The sequence below is a fragment of the Mirounga angustirostris genome, unplaced genomic scaffold (assembly GCF_029215605.1).
Source record: "Mirounga angustirostris isolate CCGP_5_RB_7025 unplaced genomic scaffold, mMirAng1.0.hap1 SCAF_15, whole genome shotgun sequence".
In the NCBI taxonomy this organism is placed as follows: domain Eukaryota; kingdom Metazoa; phylum Chordata; class Mammalia; order Carnivora; family Phocidae; genus Mirounga; species Mirounga angustirostris.
Window position 1 is genome coordinate 92,574,202 of NW_026991723.1, and position 12,741 is coordinate 92,586,942.

Below are 12,741 nucleotides of genomic sequence, written 5' to 3' on the forward strand. Positions count from 1 at the left end.
GATGGTGCCCTCCAGGAGCTCCTCCTGGCCCAGACCTGTCACCCAGGAGCCCCCTGCTCTCCATGGACCAGTGATGCGCTCCTTCTCACAGGTGGGGGCTATGTGGGCAATGCAGGTTGGGCTTGTTGCCTGGTCCCAGTCCTCATCACGTCCCACCTCCTTGCACGGGTTCTCTGGGCAGGAGAGAGTTGGGTCTCGACAGGGGAGACACACCTCCATCAGAGCAGCAGGGCTGTCCCGATCCAGCCAGGACCCAGGACCACCATCAGGGCCCAGTGGGGACCAGGCACACTTGCTCAGGCAGAGTGGCCCCAATGCCGGCGCTCCCCAAGCTCTTACAGTGTTCCAGGAACGGCGACTCGCAGCCTTCACGGCCCCTGCGGGACTGAGCCACTGAACCCTATTCACGGGTGGCAGAACCAGGGCTCAGAGAGGGAAAACAATTTGTGCCAGGTGACCTGGTGGGGGGCCTGTCAGCCTGAGCCGTTGGCCGGCTCAGCGCACAGCACCCCCAGAGGGTCCCAGCTCCCCCAGAAAGCTCTCATATAAAGCGGAGACTCTTCCAGCCCAGGGACCCCGGCTCCCCAGTCTGCCTGTTTCCAGGAAGGAAAACAAGATGCTTTCCCCACAGTGACCGCTACGGGGCCACACGTTTCTCCCTTATTCTGCCATTCACATCACATAACTCCGAGGGCCTTCTTGGCACCAGTCCCCTGGCCGCAGACCCAGGGGACCCATAGGGGCTAGCAGCCGTGGCCTCCTGAGGGCGCTGAGCTCAGGCCTGCCATAGGTGGGGCCCCAGACTTACAACGATGCCAGCTCTGGAGTCACCCCAAGGACACAGGCCTGGGGCTGTGGCAGATAAGGGTGGTAGCCCCGCCCACGCCCCCCCCCCCCCAGCCGGCAGCACAGCCACAGCAGGGAGCAAGGCCTTGCCCAGCTCCTGTGGTCATGGGGGAGGGCGAGTAGGATGGGCCGCCAGGCAGCCAGCGCTTGGGCACAGATGGTTCTCATTCCCGCTGCCTCTCTTCCGAAGGAAAAACAAACTAGCCCCAGGCCAAGAGGCCCTTTTTTATCTTCTGTTTATTTTTGTTGCCATTTGCCTTTGCCTGTGGGCTGCATTCTGCTGAGGGTCCTGCGGGGAGGCCCTGGCATTTCCCTGACCTTAGGGCAGCTCTCCTGGGAAAGTAGCCCACTTCCTGCTCCCAGAGTCGTCGCTGCCCTGTTGGGCCCCAGTGACTTTTCCAGGTTCTGGAGTCCTCTGGCTGCACCAGGAAGGCTGGGGCTGAGAACCACAGGACAGAACCAGGTGAGACCCAGGTGTGCCCTGCCCCCAACAGGCAGGTGCTGCCCTGGGGAAGCCCACAAAAGCCAAGAGTGGGTGGCCGAGAGCCCCAGGGCAAGCTCTCAGCAGGCAGGGCTCCCAGGCATTCACAGAGGGGTGGCTTCCGCACTGGGTGTGGGGGGCGTGGGGGGCATGGGGGGCGTGGGGGGTGTGGGCACAGTGTCCTTCCAGGTGTTCAGAGTCATCCACATTTCACCAATAAGACCAAGGTTGGGAGGGTGAGGTGGTCACCCCAGCTTTCAGGGGTGAGAAACAGCAGGGTGGGGAGCTCCCCAGGCCAGGCCACGCAGATCCCCTGGCCCCCTCTCCTCCCAGACCAGGGAAGTCACATGGGGGCACTTCGCACGGGGGGCCCAGGACGGTCGGGGGTTGCCATCAGCTCCCCAGGTGTCTCTGAAGTTGGCAGAGGGTCCTCCCCCACGGCCAGCACCCCACTGCCAGTCTGGAGAAGGGGGTGGGCATGTTGGGGCTGGAGATGAGGAGGGCAGGGGACCACCAAGGAGGGCTGGCCGCCTGCCAAATAAAGGCAAGGAGGCCTCATGGCCCCTCGTGTGGGGGTGGGGAGGCCGGCCGGGCTTCACTGCCACCCAGGCCCCTCGCGGGTCCCAGGAGAACCCGGCGGCCCAGCGGCCAAGCCGGCGCCCGCCCCCGCCCTCATGTCCGTCCCCCCCCCCCAGGGGGAGAGGGGGGCTGGGGGGCAGGGGGCGCGCCCTCTCAGAGGCCCCGCCCCCCTCCCCGGGCCGCGCGCAGTGGGGAGGGACCCGCGGCTCCGGCTCCAGCTCGGTCGCGCCCCCTCCCCGCGCGGGCGGCGGTGACATCACGGCCACGGCGGGAGGGGCGGCGCCCCGCGCGCATCACTTCCTCGGCGCCTCCCGCGGGCGGGCGGACAGACCGACGGACGGACGGACTGACGGTGGACGGCGGACGGCGGACGGGGGACAGGCGCAGGGTGGCGCGAGAGGGGGGGTGTGCGCCCCTGGCCTTCGGCGACCCCGGCCCCATGGCCTGCCCGGCCCCGCCCGCCGCCGACGAGCTGCCCGGCCCGGCCCGGCGCCTCTACTCCAGGTAGGCTGGGTGGACCGGCGGGGCCGGCGGGACGCGCGGGGACCCGCGGCCGGAGGCGGGAGGCCCTGAACAAAGGCTGCGGCGGGCGCGCAACGTGGCGGGGACGCTCCCTCCCTGCGGGCTGGGCTGGCGGCGGTGGAGGCGCGGGGGAGGAGGAGGGGGTGCTAGGGTCGGGGCGCCCGGGGTGGCGGGTGCTGGGGTGGGGGGCGCCCGCGGTGAAGGAGGGGATGCAGAGGAAGGGGGCACCCTGGTGGCGGGTGCGGGGGAGGAGGGGGCGCAGGGGTGGGGGTTACCGGGGGTGGGGGCCCTAGACCTCCTGAAGCTTGTGCCCTTCTGCGTCCAGGATTAGCGGGTGGCCAGGATGGTCGGCTGGGATGGGCTGCGGCGTGCTGGACCCCCCCTCAGCCCCCCCACTGCCCTGGGACAGGGGGAGGGAGACCTACAGCTTCACCAGCTGCGCTCCTGACAGCTGGGCCCCCTGGCATAGCAGGTGTGTGGAGGGGGGCTGCCAGGAGCTCCCTCCCAAGCCTGGCACCACCTCCCCATTGCCGCGGTCTGGGTTCTTGGGAGGCAGCATGGCTGAAGGGACTGGGTTTCGTCATGGGTGGGGCCTTGTCCCCCATGGGCCCACCATGAATCTGGGGTTCAGGGGACTGCAGGCTTGAATCTGGGTTGCAGAGCCAGCCAGCCAGTTGGGATGTGCCTGCCTAAAAGGGCACCTGCCTCCGGGCAGATTCGTGGATGATGCCTGCGGTCTGTGCTTTGTCAGAGATGACACCTGAACAGCATGCCCGCGCGTGCTGACTCTGGGCCTGTCGGTGTTGCGCACGGGGATGCCAGGTGCCCGAGCTGGGTGGGCACAAGGTCCTCCCGGGGGAATGGACTCTGCCAGGGATGCCAGGGGCCCAGTACAGTCAGCACGAGTGCCGGGCAGGGACAGGCCTGCCTGCCTCCAGGGCGCCTGACGGGTCCCCAGCTTGGATGGACATCATCATTCCTGGGACCTGGCGGCCTCTGCAGCTGCTGAGCCTTCAAGGGCCTAGCCTTGCCTGAGAGGATTCTCCAGCCCCGCTGGGCATCAGCAGCAAACCTCTGTTGCCCCCCCCCCCCGCCCCGCCCCACGTGCAGAATGAGGCCCTGGTGGCGAGTGAAAAGGAGGCCTTGCCGCTCCTCCCACCTTGGTCCCTGTGCCGCTGGTGAGAGACACAGCCCCCATTGTGTGGTCCCAGGATTGAGTGCCGAGCCCCCCGGCCTGGCTCCTGGGCCCCATGTAGGGGAGGGGTGTGCGGGGGGTTTGCTGGCAGCTGACGCTGGAGGCCTGCCCTAGAGGATCCCCTTCACAGCACCCTGGTGGGAAGGACAGGAGTTGACCCGGCAACTGTGTGTGTGTGTGCACGTGTGTGTAGGGGTGTCAGCCCTGGGAGGCCCTGCACAGCTGAGCATGGGGTCCCTATCGTGCTAGTCCACACCCACAGTCTCAACTTGGGAGTCTGGGGTGTGGGCCAGGGCTGGGGCCCAGCAGTAACACGCCAGACAGGACCCTGGCCTGGGGGAGCTGTCCTTGGCAGGGACAGAGCTCAGAGGGGATGCTGGGAGAGGCCCTGAGCCCAGCCTGGCCTCCTAGCAAGCTGAGAACTGAGTTGAGCTCGAAGGGGCAAGCCCGGCACGGATTTGGGGTGCGCAGCCCCAAGCCCTCCTGCGGGCCCATGAGGACACCCCGGGGGAGTTTGGCAGCCAGCTGTGGGCAGGGCGGGAAGGCAGGGGTGGGAGTCGGGGAGCCGTGTGTGGGAGCATCCTGGACGGACGGGGGCTGTTAGCTGGAGAGGAGGGGCCGCTTCCTCGGATCCAGCACCCTTGGGCCACGGCGGCTCGGGGCTGGAGGAAGCCGTCAGAAGGTCGTCCACCCCCTCGCACTCGGGCCAGGGAAGCCCACCTGTGGCCAGGCAGCCGAGGGGTGTGGGCAGCCCAGCACATGGGTGCCCCATGACAGGGTCCGTCTGGTTTGACCGCTCTGCAGATGGTTGTTTGGGGGAACCTCTGGGCCAGGGCCAGCCCACTCCCAGCAGCTCCCTTCCCGTGCCAAATTCCTGCCTGGTGACATGGGGGTCTGGGGACATGGGCTTGGAAGGCACATTGAGAGGGGCCTGAGCGTGAGTGTGCCCGTGGGCCCAACAAGTCCCTAGATGGGGCCCTGGGGAGGGGACCGGGTCGGGGAGGCAGAGGCAGATGGGGGCAGTTAATGCTCAGAACTCTCCTCTACTGCACGCGGGCCCACTCGCCTGGAGCAGGGGTTGGGGAGGGAGGGCCCGATGGGCCTGGGGGAGGAGGGTGCAGGGGGTGGGCAGGTGGCCAAGATGCCCCTGAAAGTGGGGAGGCCCTGGGGGGTCCTCTCCCCCTCCCCTTCAGGCCAGCAGCTGAGTGCTCCTGGAGTGGGTGGTGAGCACCCCCACCGGGGGGTGACCTGTTAGAGGTGTGCCCCAGAATAAGGTGGCCAGACAGGGGCATCCTCAGGAGCGGGACAGGCGCCCTGCCATCTCCCCATCCCCATGCAGCTCCTTCCACCATATCCCCAGGCACTGGCCGTGGCTGGGCGTCTGGGGAGTAATGACCTGGCCCCAGGGCTCCCTAGAAATGCAACCCCCGATGCCTTCCCAAACTAAGTGACACATATGTCCCTCCACCAGCGATTCCTGTTCCCACCATGCTCCCCGCCCTATGCTGTCCTGAAATCTCCTTGTGGAAGGGAGTCAGGATGGCTCTGCTTAGGGGGCAGCGGGATGGGGGTGAGCAGGGGTCCTGGAGCATCTGCTCGGTGGCCCAGACTGGGGGTGACATCCCTGGAGAGGGAGGACAGTGACTGCATTTAACAGAGAATGGGGCAAAGGGGGACACAGCCCCCGGTTAACCATGTGGGGTGGGATCTAGGGGCCTGGCTTGGAGACCAGCTAAAGTGGTCAGCACTAGAGGACTCCACAGAGGCTGGTAGGGCAGATGGATGAGGGCAGGAGCCTGATGGGGAGCAGGGCAGTTTGGTCCAAGTGAGGCTGGGCTGATGGCTTCTCCTGGGATACTGTGTTGGATGCCAAGGCCAGGCTGGAAGGGTGTGGGCATGATGTGGTGGCCAGAATAGTGAGGTTGGCCACTGGGGAGTCGATAACCATTTTATTAACCGGTAAGCCTGTGGGTGGACGACAGGATCTTGGCAGACGGTATCCTGTCTCCTGGCCACTGTGGTCTGGCCACTGGGAAAGCTGGCCTGGTGGGCCCCTGTGAGGAAGGGTACGCTGTGCAGTCCCAGCATCGGGGTGGATCCGTGCAGGGGGATGTGGCCCCACTGGGTGGGCCAGGCCTCCACAGACCCAACCCAGAGGTGTGGGGTCTGACCTCTCCTGGGAAGGTGGAGGACTACAGGTCAACAATGAAGCATCCATTTAGCCTGGATGACAAATCCCAGGTGGGGAGGCTACCCCTCCCAGGGTAAGGGTGGTGAGGCTGCCGGGAGCGGAGACCACAGCCCTGGGGGCCCTGCGAACTCTGGCCAGCCCAGCCCAGAGCTCCAGGGGGTCTTGTGCCCTGAGAGTGGAGCTCTTGGTGGCCCATGGGGTGGATAGGCCCCAGGCAGCCCTGCTGGGTGGATGTGTGGCCAGTGGGCAGGAAGGCCAGCTCCACACACTGGCCCTGGAGTTGGTAGCCCAGGGCGGCTGCAGACCAGTCCATCCCTGGTGTACGTGGGCACATGCCAGGCGACAGGTCTGCAGAGGTGCTGTCGGGACAGAAGCGCCAGAATCTTTTTCACTGAGCAGGGAAGTGGGCCTGGCCAGGCTGGGTAGGTCTCAGGAAAGACAAGAGACGGTAACCTGCCCTTCAGGCGGGCCCTGGGAGGCAGAGTAGGGGGCCTGGGATTGATCTGAGGGTGCAGGGTTTGGCGGTCCAGTGTGTTAAGAGGAGCCAGATAAAACGGAGGTGACCCAGGCCCGCCCTATACCTCTCAGCGGAGCTGTTCTGAGGGGTAGACAGGGGGCATCGGCCGAAGCCTCTGGGCAGGGAGCAAAGTACTCGGTCTGGACACTCTGGAGAGCAGGCAGCCTGGGACCAGATCCCCCCACCTCTGTCCTCACCTGCCTGGCCCCTCCTGAGACTCAGCCCTGCCAGACCCCTGCCCACACTGGGGGCAGGGCCTCCAGGGCTGATGCTGGCCTTGAGATCCTGTATCTGGGAGGCCTTCGCCCTGGGCCCCCCATCCTCCCTCTTGTTCTCGGGTTCCTCCATCTGCTCCAACTCCAGGTAGGTCCAGGGTCAGAGGGAACCCCAGAACTGCAGCCCCTTCCTCTTCCCGGGTCCAGAGCCGCACAGCCTTGGAACCCTCTGCCACCCAATGCCCGTTGCCGAGCTGGGCAAGTGGCCTGGCAGAGAGTCTCCCCCCCACCCCGACCCCCCCGGGCCCTGCCCTCCCTGCTGACGATGCTGATCCCCGGCTCTGAGCCGCCCTGATCCCTTGATCCACCTCAGTCCCCGGGAGGCCCTGCACAGCCTGCCCAAGGACCTGGGGTCTCTCGGAGCCTAGGACGCCAGAGCCTTTGGCCCACCACGCTGGGGTGGGCAGAGGCTGGGGAACCACGAGGCCGGTGCCTCCCCGGGACCAGCAGCCAAGGCGGGGCGGGTGTTGGCGGGCCAGGAGGGAGGCCTGGAGCCCCGCCATGCCGGCCGCCTCCACGGAGGGCCAGCCTGTGGCCCTGAGCTTGGCGGAGAAGGCCGTTTGCAAGGTGGTGTATGGCGCGCCCCGCCCCCGCCCCCTGCTGCTGCCCGTGGGCCTGGAGCTGTGGCTATATGTGCAGAAGATGCGTAACCTGCAGAGGAAGAGGTGCGGTGGGCACCCGGGCAGCTGGGAGCTGACCGGGGCGGGGGGCTGGAGGTCAAGGTGCGTGGGAGGCTCTCGGGTTCAGTAGAGGGGTGGGGCTGCCTGCGGCCTCTCCAGGGGGTGTCCTCCCGTTCCTGGGGCCTGGGTTAGACCCGCCCGTCTGTGACTCAGCATGGCTGCGCCGGACACCCCCTCAGCGGACCCCCCCGCCCCTGCCCACACCAGAATCCTCCTTTGCCGTGGGGTCCCGGCAGGAACACGGGGTCGGCGGCGGCCGCTCCCCAGTCGAACCTATCAGAGCCAGCAGGGCGAGCTCGGCTCCGGATGTGGCAGCATCACAAACCCCAGCCCCCGGTCCTGCCAAGTCACTGGGAGGAGAGGTCGGTCCCCCGCGTCAGACGGCGTGGTGCCCGGCTGGGCAAGGACAAGCAGGCCTTGATTAAGGAGCCCCATGCGTGGCAGTGGCCACGGGGGTGGCCTGCTGGGGCGCTCCCGCAGCGTGGCATCTGGATGGCTCTTCCCAGAGGGTGGTGGGCAGGAGGCCCGAGGCTCTGGCCCCCAGCTCTCGGAGAGGCCCCCCAAGCTCTGCTCAATTCTGGAGGAGGCAGGCAGGCCGGTGCCAGGTCCCAGAGCCCACCCCTCCCTGGAGGAGCGGCCCCGATGCTGGGGAGTCGAGGCTGGGCAAGGTGGGGGGCTTCCCCAGCAGAGAGCTCTGAGCCCGTGGGGTGTTGGGCGCTGGGCTCAGCGTCTCGGGGCTCTGGCTGCACCCCGGCCTGTTTGGTGTGTGGTGTTGGAAAGGTTTAAAGCGCCCGTGTTCTTGACAATGCAGGGGTGAAGTGGGCAGGGCACTGTGGTTTGTATCAAGGGGTGTTTGGTTAAATGGTTGAGAAGCACTACCATAGACAGGTTTGTTTGTTTGTATGTTTGTTTGTTGAGGGGAGATGTGCGTTCCCCCCTGTAACTGCCGATCCCTTCATGGCTCTAACACAGCCCAGAGGGGTGGGTGCCTTGGGGCACGAGGGCCGTTTGATGTGGACGTTTTCACTTTCCCGTAGGCTTTCCACGGACCCCAGTAATCGGGGTTGGCCCTCGGCCGTGCAGAGCGTGCCCCCCACTTTTCCAGGGCTGCGTGTAGGGTCACCTGCCAGGGTGCCCTCCAGCTTGGGACCCCACTCTCCCACCCCAGGGCAGGGCAACGGCCTTGAGCCTAGAACCCGTAGGACCAGCCGGAAGAGGGCGGAGGAGAAGACCGAGGCTCTGAGTGGTGATGTGGCCTGCCCAGAACCCCACAGCAGGGAGGGCCAGAACCAGGGCCAGCCTGATTGAATGACCCCCACACACGAGGCTCCCCTGACAGCCATGTGCTCGGGGCAGCTCGTCCAAGGCCCAGGGGCCCTGGGGTCGCCAGTGAGCAGGGCCCAGGCTAGCAGCTGGGGGGCCCAGACCCCACCTCAGGGGCCAAGCAGGGCCCAAGGGTAAGGGGCTGCTTCTTTGATGCCCCTGGCCCAAAGGTCGGGGCAGGAGGGGTTGGTGAGCCTCCGGTGAGGGTGCTGGTGGTCACGTGGGGCCCTGGGCCCTTGGAACTGGGCTGGGTTCATGGCCGGGGACCTGGAGCAGTTTCCCGGGGGTCGGGGTCGTCCTGGGATGTGGTCCTGTCTCGTCCTCCCGCGGTAGTGCCATGGGGGTGGGGGCTGCTGCTTGTCAGGGGGCCAGCTGAGCGCTCCTCAGCTCTCAGGGCTGGCTGACCCTTGGCTCGGACGCAGCCATGCCTCCCCCAAGAATGGGAGGCGAGGACAGAGGATGCCTGAGCCCGCAGTCCCCCATGGAGACCTTGGAGGGCGGGGGCGCACTCTAGGATGAGGGAGGGGTCAGGTCCTGCCCCTCTGGCCTTGGCCAGCTCTCCGAACCTCTCTGAGCCTCGGTTGTCCTTGGTGAGGCTCAGGGCCCGCAGCTGCTCTGGAGGACGGATGTGGCACCGGGCCCAGGGGTGGCCCTGACCCAGGCGCCTGAGATTTCTCGGGAGGCTGTGTTTGGAGCTTGGCCACCGTGGCCTGAGGGTCTTGCTGTGGTCACAGGCTCACACCTTTGCCGGGGGCTCCTGAGCCCTGGTAGCGAAGGGCGGGCAGTGAGGTTTGGGCACTGTGTGCGCAGGCGTGGCGTGGGTCACCGCCGTCCCAGGGCCTCGTGGTCCTCGTGACGACGGGGTGGGGAGCACGCGTCCCCTGCGTGACTGCATGAGGGGCGAGCTGTGACTTTTCTCCCCTCGCCCAGGATGGAGGCCTCATGCCTGGAGCTCGCCCTGGAGGGGGAGCGTCTCTGCAAGGCCGGGGACTTCAAGGCGGGCGCGGCCTTCTTTGAGGCTGCGGTGCAGGTGGGCACCGAGGACCTGAAGACGCTGAGTGCCATCTACAGCCAACTGGGCAATGCCTACTTCTACCTGAAGGAGTACGCCCGGGCGCTGGAGTACCACCGACATGACCTGCTGCTGGCCCGGTGAGTGCGGCCACCCTGCCTCAGCGAGCTCAGCTCCAAGGGACCCGAGTGGGTGCCCCGGGCCTGGGAGAAGGGCTGTGGTCCGTCTGTCTGCCTGTGTGTGGGCGTGGCTGTGGCCCGCTATCCCGAGTGTGTCCGCGCGCGTGGGCCTGCCTGAGAGAGAGTGGAGCTTCTTGGGGCTCCCGCCAGCCGTGCCCACAGGCCCTTCCCCGGCCGGCGAGCCCCAGATGGTGTCCTCAGCACCTGGACAGCTTGTTGAAACTTATTCACACAGCCGGGTCCCCACTTCTCCCCGGCTCTCCCTGTCTCCATCCGGGCACCTGCCCAAACCCAGAGAGCTGCAGGCTGGGCCCCGCAGAGAAGTGATACCAGCTGGGCTCCCTGCCGGGGGGCTGCCTGAGAGGGCCCTGCCCACCAGCCACAGGACCCCTGCCCAGCATTGCCCCAGTCAGCCCAGGGCTGGTCCTGCCAGGCCAACCCCACCCTTGCCTGGGCTCCCTGCTGGGCGCAATGTCCCGCTCACTGCTCCCTGCCCTCCAGGACCATCGGTGACCGCATGGGGGAGGCCAAGGCCAGCGGGAACCTGGGCAACACACTCAAGGTCCTGGGCCGCTTTGACGAGGCTGTCGTCTGCTGCCAGCGGCACCTGGACATCGCCCAGGAGCAGGGGGACAAGGTCGGTCAGCGGCTCCCTGGGGGGCGGGTGCTTCCTTCCCCCGTGGGAGGAAGATGGGAGGATGGCCCGGCCTGGCTGCCCAAGGTAGAGTCCCTAGCCCCCCATCTTCCGTGTCAGCCCTTCCTCTTACCGACCGCCCCGCGCTGGGCTCCAGAGGGACACCGGCTGGCGTGGCAGCTGGGGATGGAGCAGCTGTGGGCCCAGGCCTGTGCGGACACTTGACTGTCCTGCTCTGTGACCTCCCCCCGTGACGGGATGACTCGCCCCAAGTCACAGCTCAGGGGGGCCAGGCCCGGCTCGGAGCCCCTTCCTCCCCGCCCGGGTGGCAGAGACGAGAGGGTGCCCGCGCCAGGCGTGGTCGCACCTCCCCTGCTGAGTCAGTCACTCGGGGTGTCCTCGGAGAGAGGCCATCACCTGCGAGCTCCCCTCTCTGGGTCCTTGCCTCGGGGGCCGCAGGGACCAGGGCCAGTGAGCTCCTCGGGGGCCAGGTCTGCAGAGGGTCCCCCAACCTCGGTGCCACCCCCAGGTCGGGGAGGCGAGGGCGCTGTACAACATCGGCAACGTGTACCACGCCAAGGGCAAGCAGCTGTCGTGGACCGCCACGCAGGACCCTGGGCACCTGCCGCCCGACGTCCGGGAGCCACTGCGCAGAGCCTCCGAGTTCTATGAGTGAGTGGGCGGGCAGGGGTGCCAGAGAGCCAGCAGGCCACGGTGTGTCCACGCTTTCCGTAGCGCTTCCTGAGCCCCTGCTGCCGGCCGCAGGGTGGGGCAGCCGCCCCAGGCACAGAGCGCCCACATCTGGGCCCATCAGCTCTCCGCGGACCCCCCATATGGCGACAGCGGGTCAGCTCTCCTTCCCCACCCCCGACCTGCACCTGCCCTCAGCGTCTGGTGGGGTCCACCAAGCCCCCGGCGTCCCCCACACATCCGTCATCCACAGCAGCGTGGAGAAGCTGGCGTGGTGCTAGAAAGCATTGGGCTGCAAGAAGGCCGGGGACATCAGGCCGAGCGTCTGTTTGAGGGAGCCTCCTGGGGCAGGCGAGCCCCTGACTGAGCCTCGGAGCGCACACGGCACCCACTGGGGCGCGCCTCTGGGAGGAGCCGAGTGGAGGCCGCCGGCTCATCACCCCCTAGCCTGGGTGGGTGGGTGGTGGGTCACGGGGCCCCTGCTTCCCGTGCACTGAGAGGGACACGGCTCAGACAGATGCGACCCCCAGGAGGAATCTGTCCCTGGTGAAGGAGCTGGGCGACCGGGCGGCCCAGGGCAGGGCCTATGGCAACCTAGGCAACACCCACTACCTGCTGGGGAGCTTCATGGAGGCCACGGCCTTCCACAAGGAGGTGAGTGCGCCGCGGGGCTCCCCAGCCGCCTTGCTTGGTCTGCGCTTGGTGCGGGGTCCCGGGCTGCCCTCTCTGCACACGCAGACATTGGGCTGGCCGCCCTGGGTGGGGAGGCTGTGTCTGCCATCCGCCTAGGTTCCCGGGGCTGCTCTGTGACCACCCAGGCCTCCGGTCTGTGTCCTCAGCGCCTGGCCATTGCTAAGGAATTTGGAGACAAGGCGGCCGAGAGGAGGGCCTACAGCAACCTGGGGAACGCCCACATCTTCCTGGGGCGCTTTGACGTGGCCGCCGAGTACTACAAGTAGGCAGGCCTGCCCGCCCGCCCCCACCCGCCCAGCCCAGCCCGGGGGAGGGGGGCCACCTGGGCGCCAGCCTAAGGTCGGAGGTGAGCCTGACCTCCCAGCCTCCCCAGGGGCCAGGTGGGGGGTGTTCTGGGCCACCCCAGAAGGGCAGACTGACAAAGCCCATGTCCTGGGGCTGCCAGGGACAAGAACTACCATGCCCTTCACTCGGTAAGTGCCGGCAGAAGCCGCCGTGTGCCGGGGACACAGCTGGCCTTGGCCGAGGGCCTCCCAGGGCCAGCTGTTGGGGGAACCCCAGGGCTGTCTTTGCTCTCCACGATGGCTCTGGGGTGTCGGTATAATTGCTCTTATACGGACTCAGAGGGTAAAGACCACGTGGGCTCCTGGGCGTCCCTGGCTTGTGCTGGGATGCTCTGTGAGCCGTCTGCGTCCTGGCCTGAGTCGCAGAGACTGGGTCACCAGCCCCGGGTCCTGTGCTGAGCCCTGACATCCTGAGTCAGGACCCCGAGCTGGGGTGTGCTGTCCCCCGGTCCTCTGTGGAGATGCCCGTGGGACCCTGGGGCTGAGGTCACTGAGCAGGTGGACTGCATCCCCATCGCCCACTGTCCACCCCTCAGATGCGGGCCCCCAGAAAAGGGGGTGCTGGAAACCCTCCTCCTTG

General features: G+C 67.2%; 1 protein-coding gene across 9 annotated transcripts in view; it reads left to right on the forward strand.

Moving 5' to 3' along the window:
• The first annotated feature begins 937 nt into the window (after positions 1–937).
• GPSM1 (G protein signaling modulator 1) overlaps positions 938–12,741 on the forward strand; it is a 28,756-nt gene continuing 16,952 nt past the window's right edge. For 3 of the 9 annotated variants that reach the window (XM_064579095.1, XM_064579097.1, XM_064579098.1), the window contains exon 1: positions 12,185–12,290. In XM_064579095.1, the coding sequence (XP_064435165.1) occupies positions 12,277–12,290 (14 nt within the window). In that variant the 5' untranslated portion in view covers positions 12,185–12,276. Of the gene's footprint in view, positions 1,310–2,185; positions 2,411–5,408; positions 7,272–9,539; positions 9,762–10,301; positions 10,438–10,963; positions 11,107–11,654; positions 11,779–11,963; positions 12,080–12,184; positions 12,291–12,741 lie in introns of those variants that run through there. The other 6 variants (XM_045883505.3, XM_064579093.1, XM_064579094.1 and 3 more) reach the window with 6 other exon arrangements.